Below are 13,081 nucleotides of genomic sequence, written 5' to 3'. Positions count from 1 at the left end.
ACAACCTAAATTGAATCCATTTTAAATTCAGGCTGTAACAATAAAATGTGGAAAAGGTGGAGTGGTGTGAACACCGTCTGGAGGCCCTGGGCACACCGTCTGGAGGCCCTGGGCACACCGTCTGGAGGCCCTGGGCACACCGTCTGGAGGCCCTGGGCACACCGTCTGGAGGCCCTGGGCACACCGTCTGGAGGCCCTGGGCACACCGTCTGGAGGCCCTGGGCACACCGTCTGGAGGCCCTGGGCACACCGTCTGGAGGCCCTGGGCACACCGTCTGGAGGCCCTGGGCACACCGTCTGGAGGCCCTGGGCACACCGTCTGGAGGCCCTGGGCACACCGTCTGGAGGCCCTGGGCACACCGTCTGGAGGCCCTGGGCACACCGTCTGGAGGCCCTGGGCACACCGTCTGGAGGCCCTGGGCACACCGTCTGGAGGCCCTGGGCACACAGGGCAAGGCCCTAGGGCACACCGTACTGGGAGGCCCTACACAGGGAATAGGGAGCACGACACTACACAGGAATAGGCACCTACACAGGGAATAGCACACCTACACAGGAATAGGGAGGCCTACACAGGGGGACACCACTACACAGGGAATAGGGAATTGCCCAGGGAATAGGGCACGACACCACAGGGAAACTAGGGAGGCCCTGGGCACACAGGAAATAGGGAGGGACACTACACAGGGAATAGGGAGCACGACACTACACAGGGAATAGGGAGCACGACACTACACAGGGAATAGGGAGCACGACACTACACAGGGAATAGGGAGCACGACACTACACAGGGAATAGGGAGCACGACACTACACAGGGAATAGGGAGCACGACACTACACAGGGAATAGGGAGCACGACACTACACAGGGAATAGGGAGCACGACACTACACAGGGAATAGGGAGCACGACACTACACAGGAATAGGGAGCACGACACTACACAGGGAATAGGGAGCACGACACTACACAGGGAATAGGGAGCACGACACTACACAGGGAATAGGGAGCACGACACTACACAGGGAATAGGGAGCACGACACTACACAGGGAATAGGAGCGACACTACACAGGGAATAGGGAGCACGACACTACACAGGGAATAGGGAGCACGACACTACACAGGGAATAGGGAGCACGACACTACACAGGGAATAGGGAGCACGACACTACACAGGGAATAGGGAGCACGACACTACACAGGGAATAGGGAGCACGACACTACACAGGGAATAGGGAGCACGACACTACACAGGGAATAGGGAGCACGACACTACACAGGGAATAGGGAGCACGACACTACACAGGGAATAGGGAGCACGACACTACACAGGGAATAGGGAGCACGACACTACACAGGGAATAGGGAGCACGACACTACACAGGGACTATAGGGAGCACGACACTACACAGGGACGACACTACATAGGGAGCACGACACTACACAGGAATAGGGAGCACGACACTACACAGGGAATAGGAGCACGACACTACACAGGGAATAGGGAGCACGACACTACACAGGGAATAGGGAGCACGACACACACAGGGAATAGGGAGCACGACACTACACAGGGAATAGGGAGCACGACACTACACAGGGAATAGGAGCACGACACTACACAGGGAATAGGGAGCACGACACTACACAGGGAATAGGGAGCACGACACTACACAGGGAATAGGGAGCACGACACTACACAGGGAATAGGGAGCACGACACTACACAGGGAATAGGGCAGCACACAGGGACACTACACAGGGAATAGGGAGCACGACACTACACAGGGAATAGGGAGCACGACACTACACAGGGAATAGGGAGCACGACACTACACAGGGAATAGGAGCACGACTACACAGGGAATAGTGAGCACGACTACACAGGGAATAGGAGCACGACTACACAGGGAATAGGGAGCACGACACTACACAGGGAATAGGGAGCACGACACTACACAGGGAATAGTGAGCACGACTACACAGGGAATAGGAGCACACACTACACAGGGAATAGGGAGCACGACTACACAGGGAATAGGAGCACGACTACACAGGGAATAGTGAGCACGACTACACAGGGAATAGTGAGCACAGGGAATAGGCACGACTACACAGGGAATAGTGAGCACGACTACACAGGGAATAGTGAGCACGACTACACAGGGAATAGGGAGCACGACTACACAGGGAATAGGGAGCACGACTACACAGGGAATAGGGAGCACGACACTACACACAGGGAATAGGGAGCACGACACTACACAGGGAATAGGGAGCACGACACTACACAGGGAATAGGAGCACGACACTACACAGGGAATAGGGAGCACGACACTACACAGGGAATAGGAGCACGACACTACACAGGGAATAGGGAGCACGACACTTCACAGGAATAGGAGCACGACACTACACAGGGAATAGGAGCACGACACTACACAGGGAATAGGGAGCACGACACTACACAGGGAATAGGGAGCACGACACTACACAGGGAATAGGAGCACGACACTACACAGGGAATAGAGCACGACACTACACAGGGAATAGGAGCACGACACTACACAGGGAATAGGGAGCACGACACTACACAGGGAATAGTGAGCACGACACTACACAGGGAATAGGGAGCACGACTACACAGGGAATAGGGTGCCGACTACAGGGAATAGGGAGCACGACTACACAGGCGACCGCCTCCCTTACTTCTGGGATACAGCTGCAGACAGGCGGTGATGATGTCATAGTTCTCTGGAGCTATAGATATATACTTCAGAGCAGCTTGACTGACTGGAGACCGGTCCTGTAGCGTACCTCTCCATGATACAGCTCAACTCTTCTGGTGCTGAAACACAATATAGATATAGATATATAGAGCAGCTACACAGACTGGAGACCGGTCCTGTAGCTGGAACACTATAGATACTGTATATCAGCTCCTCAGAGTAGTAATAATAATCAGGCTGTCATGTATATTTGTATTTATTATGGATCCCCATTAGGTCCTGCCAAGGCAGCAGCTACTCATCCTGGGGTTTATTATGGATCCCCATTAGTCCTGCCAAGGCAGCAGCTAGTCTTCCTGGGGTTTATTATGGATCCCCATTTAGTTCCTGCCAAGGCAGCAGCTACACTTCCTGGAGCCAGCAAAAATAAGGCAGTAATACACATTATAATACCATTTTTAAACATTAAAATGCATTTTATAACAGACAAAATACATTAAGTGTGTGGGAGTGAGTGACAGACTGGCAGTAGTAGCTGTAATGTGATTTTATGATTCAGAGTAATATTGGCCCGTGTAGACCACGTTCCACAGTGTTTATGCAAGTAAAGCCATACCATACAAAAAAATAACTAAATTTCAGTACAATATTATAAAATCGTTACAAATCATGTTCATATTACGTGGGATCTTTGTGTGTCCTTAAATGTATTATGCGAGATGGCCGTGGAAACGCCTATAAACACAAATACATTTATACAGACATTTATATTTGACCTTTATTTAACCAGGGTAGGCTAGTTGAGAACACCTTTATTTAACCAGGGTAGGCGAACTGAGAAGACCTTTATTTAACCAGGGTAGGCGAACTGAGAAGACCTTTATTTAACCAGGTAGGCTAGCTGAGAAGACCTTTATTTAACCAGGTAGGCTAGCTGAGAAGACCACAGGGAATAGGGAGCACGACACTACACAGGGAATAGGGAGCACGACACTTTATTTAACCAGGTAGGCTAGCTGACAAGACCTTTATTTAACCAGGTCTTCAGCTGAGAAGACCTTTGAGGTAGGCTAGCTGAGAAGACCTTTATTTAACCAGGTAGGCTAGCTGAGAAGACCTTTATTTAACCAGGTAGGCTAGCAGAAGACTTTATTTAACCAGGTAGGCTAGCTGAGAAGACCTTTATTTAACCAGGTATCCTAGCTGAGAAGACCTTTATTTAACCAGGTAGGCTAGCTGAGCCTTTATTTAACCAGGTAGGCTAGCTGACAAGACCTTTATTTAACCAGGTAGGCTAGCTGACAAGACCTTTATTTAACCAGGTAGGCTAGCTTTTATTTAACCAGGTAGGCTAGCTGAAAGACCTTTATTTAACCAGGTAGGCTAGCTGAGAAGACCTTTATTTAACCAAGACCTTTATTTAACCAGGTAGGCTAGCTGAGAAGACCTTTATTTAACCAGGTAGGCTAGCTGAAAGACCTTTTTTAACCAGGTAGGCTAGCTGAAAGACATTTATTTAACCAGGTAGGCTAGCTGACAAGACCTTTATTTAACCAGGTAGGCTAGTGAGAAGACCTTTATTTAACCAGGTAGGCTAGCTGAGAAGACCTTTATTTAACCAGGTAGGCTAGCTGAGAAGACCTTTATTTAACCAGGTAGGCTAGCTGAGAAGACCATTTAACCAGGTAGGCTAGTGTTTATTTAACCAGGTAGGCTAAGAAGACCATTTAACCAGGTAGGCTAAAAGACCAAAATTTATTTAACCAGGTAGGCTAGCTGAGAAGACCTTTATTTAACCAGGTAGGCTAGTTGAGAAGACCTTTATTTAACCAGGTAGGCTATGAGAAGACCTTTATTTAACCAGGGTAGGCTAGTTGAGAAGACCTTTATTTAACCAGGTAGGCTAGCTGAGAAGACCTTTATTTAACCAGGTAGGCTAGCTGAGAAGACCTTTATTTAACCAGGTAGGCTAGCTGAGAAGACCTTTATTTAACCAGGTAGGCTAGCTGAGAAGACCTTTATTTAACCAGGTAGGCTAGCTGAGAAGACCTTTATTTAACCAGGTAGGCTAGCTGAGAAGACCTTTATTTAACCAGGTAGGCTAGCTGAGAAGACCTTTATTTAACCAGGTAGGCAGGTAGGACTTTATTTAACCAGGTAGGCTAGCTGAGAAGACCTTTATTTAACCAGGTAGGCTAGCTGAGAAGACCTTTATTTAACCAGGTAGGCTAGCTGAGAAGACCTTTATTTAACCAGGTAGGCTAGCTGAGAAGACCTTTATTTAACCAGGTAGGCTAGCTGAGAAGACCTTTATTTAACCAGGTAGGCTAGCTGAGAAGACCTTTATTTAACCAGGTAGGCTAGCTGAGAAGACCTTTATTTAACCAGGTAGGCTAGCTGAGAAGACCTTTATTTAACCAGGTAGGCTAGCTGAGAAGACCTTTATTTAACCAGGTAGGCTAGCTGAGAAGGTAGGCTAGCTGAGAAGACCTTTATTTAACCAGGTAGGCTAGCTGAGAAGACCTTTATTTAACCAGGTAGGCTAGCTGGTAGAAGACCTTTATTTAACCAGGTAGGCTAGTTGAGAAGACCTTTATTTAACCAGGTAGGCTAAGACCTTTATTTAACCAGGTAGGCTCGCTGAGAAGACCTTTATTTAACCAGGTAGGCTAGCTGAGAAGACCTTTATTTAACCAGGTAGGCTAGTTGAGAACACCTTTATTTAACCAGGTAGGCCAAGAACACCTTTATTTAACCAGGTAGGCTAGTTGAGAAGACCTTTATTTAACCAGGTAGGCTAGTTGAGAACACCTTTATTTAACCAGAGAAGAAGACCTTTATTTAACCAGGTAGGCTAGCTGAGAAGACCTTTATTTAACCAGGTAGGCTAGCTGAGAAGACCTTTATTTAACCAGGTAGGCTAGCTGAGAAGACCTTTATTTAACCAGGTAGGCTAGCTGAGAAGACCTTTATTTAACCAGGTAGGCTAGCTGAGAAGACCTTTATTTAACCAGGTAGGCTAGCTGAGAAGACCTTTATTTAACCAGGTAGGCTAGCTGAGAAGACCTTTATTTAACCAGGTAGGCTAGCTGAGAAGACCTTTATTTAACCAGGTAGGCTAGCTGAGAAGACCTTTATTTAACCAGGTAGGCTAGTTGATTTAAACCAGGTAGGCTAGCTGAGAAGACCTTTATTTAACCAGGTAGGCTAGCTGAGAAGACCTTTATTTAACCAGGTAGGCTAGCTGAGAAGACCTTTATTTAACCAGGTAGGCTAGTTGAGAAGACCTTTATTTAACCAGGTAGGCTAGTTGAGAAGACCTTTATTTAACCAGGTAGGCTAGTTGAGAACACCTTTATTTAACCAGGTAGGCTAGTTGAGAAGACCTTTATTTAACCAGGTAGGCTAGTTGAGAACACCTTTATTTAACCAGTTAGGCCAGTTGAGAACACCTTTATTTAACCAGGTAGGCTAGTTGAGAACACCTTTATTTAACCAGGTAGGCTAGTTGAGAACACCTTTATTTAACCAGGTAGGCTAGCTGAGAAGACCTTTATTTAACCAGGTAGGCTAGCTGAGAAGACCTTTATTTAACCAGGTAGGCTAGCTGAGAAGACCTTTATTTAACCAGGTAGGCTAGTTGAGAAGACCTTTATTTAACCAGGTAGGCTAGTTGAGAAGACCTTTATTTAACCAGGTAGGCTAGCTGAGAAGACAACCAGGTAGGCTAGTTGAGAAGAAGTCTTGGCCAAGATAAAGCTCAGATCAAATGTGGGAGTCACATGATGATAAGGTGTGCAGTCCTCCCACTACGGCCATGTTGTTTCTTAGGCTACAGATTAAGATACATGATGATCAACTTCACAGGGTGTTCAAAGTGCACGCTAGGAGTTTGATGCCGATTTTCAATAAACAGAGAGTCTCGTGACATGATGATCGACTGCAGTTTGACAAATACAATATTCTCGCTCTCATCCAAAATAATCTCATCATCTAGGCTAAACTCCCCACCACTGTACCCTAGAGCTGGACTCCCCACCCTAGAGCTGGACTCCCCACCCTAGAGGACTCCCCACCCTAGAGCTGGACTCCCCACCCTAGAGCTGCCCCCCACTGTTCCTAGACCAGTTAACCCACCGTTCCCCAGGAGGCAGTCATTGTAAATAATAATTTGTTCTTAACTGACTTGCCTCGTTAAATAAAATAAAAGGTATAAAAGTCAAATAGAACTCGCTCACCTTTCTGAGACAGGTAGTTGACCTGGTGTCTCCTGGTGTGTTTCTCCTGTAGTTCCTGGAGGAAGCTGGATCCAGTATTACTGCGGCAGAACAGCTCAGAGCTGGACGCCTCGGTACTGCTATCCGGGCTGTCAACACTGAGCCGAGCGCTGCTGTAAGTGTCATAGAGCTCCACCAACAGACAGTCCACTATGGAGGAGCGGGGGGCTCGGAGATCCTGACCCTGGAGCTCGCCAAGGGTCACACGATCACCGGCTCCAGACCCCAGGCCGTTCTGGGGATACAGACTCGGGGATGATGTTTCTCTCGGTCTCTTTGTGACAGAGTCTGTGTTGTTGTGGCCTGAAGAGGAACGAGATCTAGGTCCGGTCCACTGCTGAAACGCCGAGAAGCCGTCTAAGAGTGACGCACCTGTACCTGAGTTGATGAACACTCCGCTCTCCCCCTCCGAGCAGATGTCGCCGTCACATATGTCTATTTCTAAAAGTTCCGCCACGTTCTCAGCCTGGGACGACATTACAACACGCGGGTCAGTTCGCTACTGTTATTCTTGTGCTTGTCAAGTTGCCATCTCTCCAAACCATGAACGTTTCATGAGAACAGGTGCAACTACTTTTCTTAATTCAACACTCGTCTTCAAGAGGAAGTGAGTTCCGGGTGCATTCCATTCCACTAGTCAGGAGGCAGGGCTGTGACCGGGAGCTACTAGTTTCCTTCCTGAAAGTTCGCAATCTGCCGCCCCTCCGGAGTGAATAGTCCAGCCCACTGGAAACTTCTTCTGTCCATGCTATCCGATATCTTTGGGACGTGCCTCCCATTGAATTTGATGGTTAAATGGTTAGGTAGAGGGGGTTAAGGTTAGGGACGTCCCAAATGGTTTCGAAAAGCACGGATCAACTTTATTCAGCAGCAACCGCCACCGTTCCCCAGTGCTGCGTCGCTCGTCCACATCAACACCCCCTGACCACTCAGAGAGGAGCCGAACTGACCGGTCATCTCAGCAGAGCGGTGGACGGTGACAATGTAGAATTACAGCGCAGACAATAACCATCTATTGATGAGGATTCTTAAAGCCTAGTCCTCATGTTACAATCAAGTCATTAATATGGCAGTAAGACAATATCAAGCTGTTTTCTCCCTCGTTTGTAGCCCTGTGATATAGACAACTGTTTAAACTGTATATTTCCGTTACTATAGCCATGTTTTCATCCAATTGGAGATGGATTTCCATGTGAATATTCAACATTCTTGATTATGAAACGTTTAGTCTACATGATGAGATCGTTATGGATAATAGCGAGAATATTTCTATTTGTCAATCGGCAGTGAAGCATTGATCATCATGTCACCAGAATGAGACCCAGTATATGTGTCGGAAAAGAGCATCAAGCTCGTCACCATGACTTTCACCACCCTGTGGAGTTGATCATATCATTCATTTCACCTGTAGCCTGATAAACCGCACCGTTTCCCGAGTCGTAGTGGGAGACGACAACATGTCATCGCGTCGCTCCAAGTTTACTCTGATACAGTATGACGGTTATTATATCAATATGTTAAACATAAAGGCGTTTCCACCGCCAGTTCTCACATAATATATTTTACCATCACAAAACGATTCCACCATGTTGAACGAACAAATTATCTGTCAATATGTATACAATTGAACCGAAAGTTCCTGTTTTCATCCCAGCTGTCATTATGTTATTTTTTTAATATGGTGTGACTTTACTCGCATAAAAAAGGTAGATGGAAACGTGGATTGTGACACAAAAATATTAAACTATACAGTCCAAATAAAGAACATTTTATAGGAATAGCTCAATGTAGGTTATAAAATAGACCCGTCAACAAGTTCCAATGAAACATTTATTTATGCATTAACATGTTTTTTAAATGCAAAAAGTACATGGGGAACACAAGAGTATATATAAAGAATATATAAAGGACATAGGCTCGGGGCGGGGCGATGGGCGGGGCTGGGGGCGGGGATAGGAGCGGGGCGGGGCTAGTGGGTACAATACCACATTACACAAGGCCCTTAAGGGAAATAAACACATTTATCATCTAACAGAGTATTCCATTGTCTTAGAATATAATTCAATGTATTTGTCTAAGGTAAGTAAATGTGATGTTTGTAAATTTACATTTGTGAATATGAAATTTGGACAAAATAATTGATGACATGAATTACATAAAATTGTTTCAAATGATTTCTAACATAGGTAAAGAGTCCAAGCACTACATCTCTCCATAATAGTGTAAAATCTTCATAAATGTGTTCAATTATAAATCTAACAATGCAACACTGTTTCTGGGTGGTCATTACAAAAGGTACAACTTGAATTTATGCTTTTCTTAAACTTCTTCATGTAGTGGTTGGCAGGATAATATTTATAAATAATTTAAAAAGAAACTTCCTTCATGTTGGTGGAGCAACATCCAAACTTTTCCCCAACAGATATTATCAATAAAACCGCATGACATGAGGTATAGAATCAACATCCTGTTGAAATAAGGTTCCTATAGTTCTATTGTTGTTGAATGGACCAACATGAGGTATAGAATCAACATCCTGTTGAAACAAGGTTCCTATAGTTCTATTGTTGTTGAATGGACCAACATGAGGTATAGAATCAACATCCTGTTGAAACAAGGTTCCTATAGTTCTATTGTTGTTGAATGGACCAACATGAGGTATAGAATCAACATCCTGTTGAAACAAGGCTCCTATAGTTCTATTGTTGTTGAATGGACCAACATGAGGTATAGAATCAACATCCTGTTGAAACAAGGTTCCTATAGTTCTATTGTTGTTGAATGGACCAACATGACATGAGGTATAGAATCAACATCCTGTTGAAACAAGGTTCCTATAGTTCTATTGTTGTTGAATGGACCAACATGAGGTATAGAATCAACATCCTGTTGAAACAAGGCTCCTATAGTTCTATTGTTGTTGAATGGACCAACATGAGGTATAGAATCAACATCCTGTTGAAACAAGGCTCCTATAGTTCTATTGTTGTTGAATGGACCAACATGAGGTATAGAATCAACATCCTGTTGAAACAAGGCTCCTATAGTTCTATTGTTGTTGAATGGACCAACATGAGGTATAGAATCAACATCCTGTTGAAACAAGGTTCCTATAGTTCTATTGTTGTTGAATGGACCAACATGAGGTATAGAATCAACATCCTGTTGAAACAAGGCTCCTATAGTTCTATTGTTGTTGAATGGACCAACATGAGGTATAGAATCAACATCCTGTTGAAACAAGGTTCCTATAGTTCTATTGTTGTTGAATGGACCAACATGAGGTATAGAATCAACATCCTGTTGAAACACGGTTCCTATAGTTCTATTGTTGTTGAATGGACCAACATGAGGTATAGAATCAACATCCTGTTGAAACAAGGTTCCTATAGTTCTATTGTTGTTGAATGGACCAACATGAGGTATAGAATCAACATCCTGTTGAAACAAGGCTCCTATAGTTCTATTGTTGTTGAATGGACCAACATGAGGTATAGAATCAACATCCTGTTGAAACAAGGCTCCTATAGTTCTATTGTTGTTGAATGGACCAACATGAGGTATAGAATCAACATCCTGTTGAAACAAGGTTCCTATAGTTCTATTGTTGTTGAATGGACCAACATGAGGTATAGAATCAACATCCTGTTGAAACAAGGTTCCTATAGTTCTATTGTTGTTGAATGGACCAACATGAGGTATAGAATCAACATCCTGTTGAAACAAGGTTCCTATAGTTCTATTGTTGTTGAATGGACCAACATGAGGTATAGAATCAACATCCTGTTGAAACAGGGTTCCTATAGATCTATTGTTGTTGAATGGACCAACATGAGGTATAGAATCAACATCCTGTTGAAACAAGGTTCCTATAGTTCTATTGTTGTTGAATGGACCAACATGAGGTATAGAATCAACATCCTGTTGAAACACGGTTCCTATAGTTCTATTGTTGTTGAATGGACCAACATGAGGTATAGAATCAACATCCTGTTGAAACAAGGTTCCTATAGTTCTATTGTTGTTGAATGGACCAACATGAGGTATAGAATCAACATCCTGTTGAAACACGGTTCCTATAGTTCTATTGTTGTTGAATGGACCAACATGAGGTATAGAATCAACATCCTGTTGAAACAAGGTTCCTATAGTTCTATTGTTGTTGAATGGACCGAAATAAAAACAAGTCTTTCCTACTGATGAGTCAACAGGCTCAACGGAAGGTCAATAGAAGGTCAATAGAAGGTCAATAGAAGGTCAATAGAAGGTAGGCTCTGAGGGTCACGTTCCTGAATAACATAGCAACCCCTGAGGGAATGTCGTCTAAAACAATGACAACATCTTTAGGTGTTACAGGGACCTTGTTAAGGAATAAGAATTCCTTATAACTGACTAAAACAATGACAACATCTTTAGGTGTTACAGGGACCTTGTAAAGGGATAAGAATTCCTTATAACTGAGTAAAACAATGACAACATCTTTAGGTGTTACAGGGACCTTGTAAAGGGATAAGAATTCCTTATAACTGAGTAAATGAGCCTCTGCATTTACCAGTTGGCACCAATAGGATATTATTTCAGAACCAATATTCTAAAAACAAAGAAGTATTTTTATACAGTGTGTCCCGATTATTCCATATATAATATCTGTGTGGAGAAAAACGAAGGAACATGATAATGAAACCTGCCGACTATACTGACATGTTTATTTTATTTATTTATTTTTATATTGACATGTTATTTATTTATTTATTTTTATATTGACATGTTATTTATTTTCTTGTATTTTTTCATATTGACATGTTTTTATTTATTTATTTATGTTTACATTATGTTTACATGTTCAATTGAACGTTTTCCTCATTTTGACGTAATACCCCAAGTGGTGCGGGTGCACATGGAAGATCAGCTGATCCGTTGTCAGGCAGCACATGACCACACTGAGCAGCAAACTAACCATTATCCTTCAAAATAAAAGTCTCGAACTGACGATTGTAAAAAATAATACAAATGGTCGAAATGTGGTACATTTTATGAGGAAATGTTACCAGACTTAGAATTGTGTTAACCAACATAAAAAAAAGGAAAATAGATAATAGCCTTAATAAATAATATTATAGCATTTACCATATTGACAAGAGCATTGACAGTATTAACAATAGCATTGGCACTTCAGTCTCCGTTTCTACCTAATTTAACACCTGGTTTACTTAAAAGGCACATCTCATAAGGTGGTCCAGGTAAGTCCAGTCAAGCACAAGTGTCGGGGAGGGAGGGAGGGAGGGAGGGAGGGAGGGAGGGAGGGAGGGGGGGCTTTAGTTCTCTGTTGCTCCTCTATTGTTCGTCAAGTAACGGAGGAGCCCAATGACATCATGGTCTCCCACCAGACCAACCAGTGATGTAAAGTACTACTTAAGTACTGTGCTTTACTATACTATTTACTTTACACTTATCATGAGAGCATCCCTGGTCGTCTCTACTGCCTCTGATCTGGAGGACTCACTAAACAGAGAACATCCCTGGTCGTCCCTACTGCCTCTGATCTGGAGGACTCACTAAACAGAGAACATCCCTGGTCGTCCCTACTGCCTCTAATCTGGAGGACTCACTAAACAGAGAACATCCCTGGTCGTCCCTACTGCCTCTGATCTGGAGGACTCACTAAACAGAGAACATCCCTGGTCGTCTCTACTGCCTCTGATCTGGAGGACTCACTAAACAGAGAACATCCCTGGTCGTCCCTACTGCCTCTGATCTGGAGGACTCACTAAACAGAGAACATCCCTGGTCGTCCCTACTGCCTCTGATCTGGAGGACTCACTAAACAGAGAACATCCCTGGTCGTCTCTACTGCCTCTGATCTGGAGGACTCACTAAACAGAGAACATCCCTGGTCGTCCCTACTGCCTCTGATCTGGAGGACTCACTAAACAGAGAACATCCCTGGTCGTCCCTACTGCCTCTGATCTGGAGGACTCACTAAACAGAGAACATCCCTGGTCGTCCCTACTGCCTCTGATCTGGAGGACTCACTAAACAGAGAGCATCCCTGGTCGTCTCTACTGCCTCTGATCT

The 13,081-nt window shown here is 44.3% G+C and overlaps 1 protein-coding gene across 1 annotated transcript in view; it reads right to left on the bottom strand.

Moving 5' to 3' along the window:
- Nucleotides 1–7,906, bottom strand: part of LOC127924966 (TBC1 domain family member 30-like) — a 114,904-nt gene extending 106,998 nt beyond the window's left edge. Inside the window, 1 exon segment of the mRNA XM_052509628.1 lies at nt 6,968–7,906. Within this exon segment, the coding sequence (XP_052365588.1) occupies nt 6,968–7,484 (517 nt within the window). The 5' untranslated portion in view covers nt 7,485–7,906.
- Nucleotides 7,907–13,081: the final 5,175 nt, after the last annotated feature.

Source organism: Oncorhynchus keta, unplaced genomic scaffold, assembly GCF_023373465.1.
Source record: "Oncorhynchus keta strain PuntledgeMale-10-30-2019 unplaced genomic scaffold, Oket_V2 Un_contig_4832_pilon_pilon, whole genome shotgun sequence".
Lineage (NCBI taxonomy): Eukaryota > Metazoa > Chordata > Actinopteri > Salmoniformes > Salmonidae > Oncorhynchus > Oncorhynchus keta.
The sequence above is the reverse complement of the archived record's forward strand: the minus strand, read 5'-3'. Positions and strand labels throughout refer to the sequence as shown.